The sequence below is a fragment of the Frankliniella occidentalis genome, unplaced genomic scaffold (genome assembly GCF_000697945.3).
Source record: "Frankliniella occidentalis isolate FOCC.00 unplaced genomic scaffold, Focc_3.1 Scaffold12, whole genome shotgun sequence".
Classification (NCBI taxonomy): Eukaryota; Metazoa; Arthropoda; class Insecta; order Thysanoptera; family Thripidae; genus Frankliniella; species Frankliniella occidentalis.
The window spans coordinates 1,677,041-1,680,315 of record NW_026267142.1 but is presented as its reverse complement, the minus strand read 5'-3'; the positions used below and the strand labels follow the sequence as shown (position 1 = coordinate 1,680,315).

The following is a 3,275-nucleotide window of genomic DNA, read 5'->3' as shown; positions in this document are numbered from 1 at the left end:
GGGGGGGGCGTGGAGGTCACCCTCCGACCCGACGCCCCCCGTCTCAATTCCCCATGATTGTCCATGTCCGCGACTCCACTCCGCTGCCTGGCCTCAGCCTCAGGTCGATGGCACGGGAGGGGATGGGGGGGGAAGGGGGATACCGTACCGTCAAGCCTCAATTAAAAGGGGAGGACTGGAGAGCTTATTGGAGGAGGGGCAGGGGGAGCGGAGGTATGACTACCACACAAAAGACTATCGAACCAAACCCATAAATTGTGACACATTTAATCAAAGTTATCAGTCGGCTTTTATTTTAGGCTGTCTAGAAATCTTATGGTGCCCATTGATCAATGACCATTACTGCAGGTGCGGGAGAAAATGTCAATTGTGAAAGGCATACCAAAACATTTGTATGCTTAGAAATAATTTCTGTAAAATTATGACAAACTAATGGTTTTATAAAGCTATTATGTGTGATAAGCAGGGGTCCGTAACTTATCATTTAAGCTAAACGTTTAACCATTATCTCGCGTTATTGGCTAGTTAAAAGCGTGCATATAATGACAAATTTCAGAAATGCGCAGGAGAACAAGTCATAAGATGCGTAACGCCAAGAACGCAAGCCGTTTACGAGATACGGATACCTAAAATTTGCTTATGCGATAAGTTACGGACCCCTGGTTATAAGGGTTTGTATCAGCTTTTCTACAAAACTGTTTCCAAATGACATTGCTTTCTGTTCAAGTATTTTCTCCACTCATTTGAATGGTAATGAAATGTGACATAACTGCCACTACGTAATATGTGAACCAAAATATAAGAATCAACCAATGAAAGAGTTCTTCCAAATTTATTTCATAACAGCATTTTACCTATTCTGGTTTAAATAAATGATTTTTGTAATACTTGAGTTCCTGTATGCTCTCTTTAATGTCTTCAAGAGCTCTGTGGGCAAGTTTCTTCTTTGGAGTGGCATCATAGGTTTTTGGTGCCCACCTTCTGAAAGTTGAAGAAAGAATGTTATCAAAGTATAACTACCCTCCAGATTAACAAAAAGAGTTTGAGCATGAAAAAAACTTAAATTTTACCTGCACAGTTCTTTTACACTAGATACATCCACAATCCTGTAATGCATATGTTCATTTACTCTCGGCATGTACTTCATCAAAAACATCCTGTCCATATATACAGAATTTCCAGCCAACACAGAAGCACCTGAAGACAAAATAATAAAAATACATGTATAAAAACAAACAAACATGGAAATCAACAAAATGTTCTCAACCTTAAACGTGGTAATCATATTGAACTGAGGAAAACAATAACCAAATCTAAATTATGTCTAGCGTGAAAACTGGTGTTCATATTTCTACATAAGATGGCGCGTACGTTCAATGCGTATGTTATGGCAAAATAGGCCAGAAACAAGGGTTTCATTATAAATATTTACAGGCTTAAATTATCCTTAAAAGATTTACTATCTTGCAAGTTACAATAAAACTACATCTTACCTTTGATGGTATGCTTCTGTAAGTATGAAAGAATAGAGTCTTCAGCCTCCAATAATGATATAATACTTTTTTTACAGGACTCTGTTAGTCCAGACTGAAATTTTAAAAAAAAGATATAAAAAAAGATTGTCAGAAATGTTATTACCGAATAGGTTTTTGAAAAATAAGAAAATCTATTACATACCTTCCCATGATGATCTTTACACCAATCATTCATTTTATTTAGAATATCATCGGGTTGGTGGACTATGATGTTGACGCCATCACCAATGACATTTAACTCACTATCAGTAATAAGACAAGCAGCTTCCATAATGTGGTCAACTGTGGGGTCTAAGCCAGTCATCTGCAAAAAGCGTCAAAACTGAAGAACTGTCCCAGTAGAGAAAGCAAAGGAAAACATGTGACAGAGCGGAGAATTTTAAATGCAAAGTGTGGGCAGAGGGTGGATGTGTACCTCCAAGTCGAACCAAATCATGTGATTCTTCTTGTTGGAGCTGGGAGCCTTGACGGGAGGAGCAGTTGACAACAGTACCTTAGAACCTGGAAATTATAACGATGTGGTGAGGGAGTAAAGGCGGCCCTTGCTACTCCTAACCTCTAACAAAATTACCTATCATCTTGTTGAAACTCAGTCGCAAAGCTGTTGAGAGCAACTTGGAGCTCAAAAAAGTCATTAACGACGTTGCACTTCTCTAGGAATCTAGCGACAAAAAGCTGACACCTCTTGAGAGATCAGCTGGAAGGAAATAAAGAAGTGTGACCTAAGTTTTGTTTGAACTGGGATCTGCGCGGCGCGCGGCGCGGTGGGCGCTGGGCTGTGGCTGATCGTACCAACCCCCTAAAAAGATTATACCAAGGGCCAAAATAAGCAACAACAAGATCTCGGAGAATTTATACCAGAGAAAAAAATCCAGTTTTAGAGCGGCGTGGGCGCAACCGTTATAATGTTACAATGGAGTAGAAATTTCAGTTTTTGTGTTCTTTGTGCAGCCTGTGTTGTGCTGCTTTCTACCGGCCGGACAGAGTACGAGGTCGACGAAGCGTGGGGCGGGCTGTTTGAATGACTGCGCTGCCCCAGAAAGTACGTTCGTTGTTTTAGGACAGTAAACCATTCTTTAAAAAACAATTCGACGAAGATAATAATAGGAGGCGAATATTTTAGTAATTTAGAATGAGTGAACTTTAAACGCTGTGGGACTCAGGACTAGTCCTGCGTGACTATTGTGACAAGACCGCGGACAAGACCACGGTCTCTATCGAAGAAGTCGGGGTCGTCGACTTCAGCGTCTTAATCTTCTCTTGCCACAGCCCACGCTTCACTTGGGAGCTGAAGGCCGGCCGGCCGGCCGGGCGGGCGGGCGCCGGGCGGGCCGCAGTCTCAACACAGCTGCTTGGCGGGTTGGCCTAACCAGCGCGTTGCAGGCGCTCTGACTGGCGTCGGTTGGGAAACACGTGCATTGAGAACACCGTTGTGCACACCAAACACCCGCCGACTACTCGTATGAGGGAAGGCTATACTGTGTATATTTCCCCTTCGCGCGCTCGGCAAGCTCAGGGGCCAGGTCCTCCGGGCGCCACAATTAATCTCCCAGACGCGACTGTGTCACCTGCGCGAAGACGTATGTGCCCCTGCCCCACCCCTTCGCCTGGCACACAGCTGTGTGTGCTGAGCTTGGCCGAAGTAAAACCTTGATTTTTTTGGCTTCCCGGGAACACGGCGTCGCGGAGAACAAATCTTTGTTCATGGGTCTCCTGCTCCTGCGCCCCCGGGTGGGGGGG

At 43.8% G+C, this 3,275-nt stretch overlaps 2 protein-coding genes across 2 annotated transcripts in view; both read right to left on the bottom strand.

Moving 5' to 3' along the window:
• LOC113212612 (sialin-like) overlaps positions 1-3,275 on the bottom strand; it is a 14,179-nt gene that overhangs the window by 8,796 nt on the left and 2,108 nt on the right. The gene's annotated exons all lie outside the window — the stretch shown is intronic.
• LOC113212608 (probable oligoribonuclease) lies at positions 814-2,307 on the bottom strand. The gene is made up of 6 exons (XM_026431395.2): positions 2,107-2,307; positions 1,951-2,036; positions 1,678-1,839; positions 1,494-1,587; positions 1,071-1,197; positions 814-981 (listed from the first exon to the last, which is right to left on the bottom strand). The coding sequence occupies exons 1-6, from the start codon at positions 2,168-2,170 to the stop codon at positions 855-857; spliced, it is 660 nt and encodes a 219-aa protein (XP_026287180.1). The 5' UTR covers positions 2,171-2,307; the 3' UTR covers positions 814-854.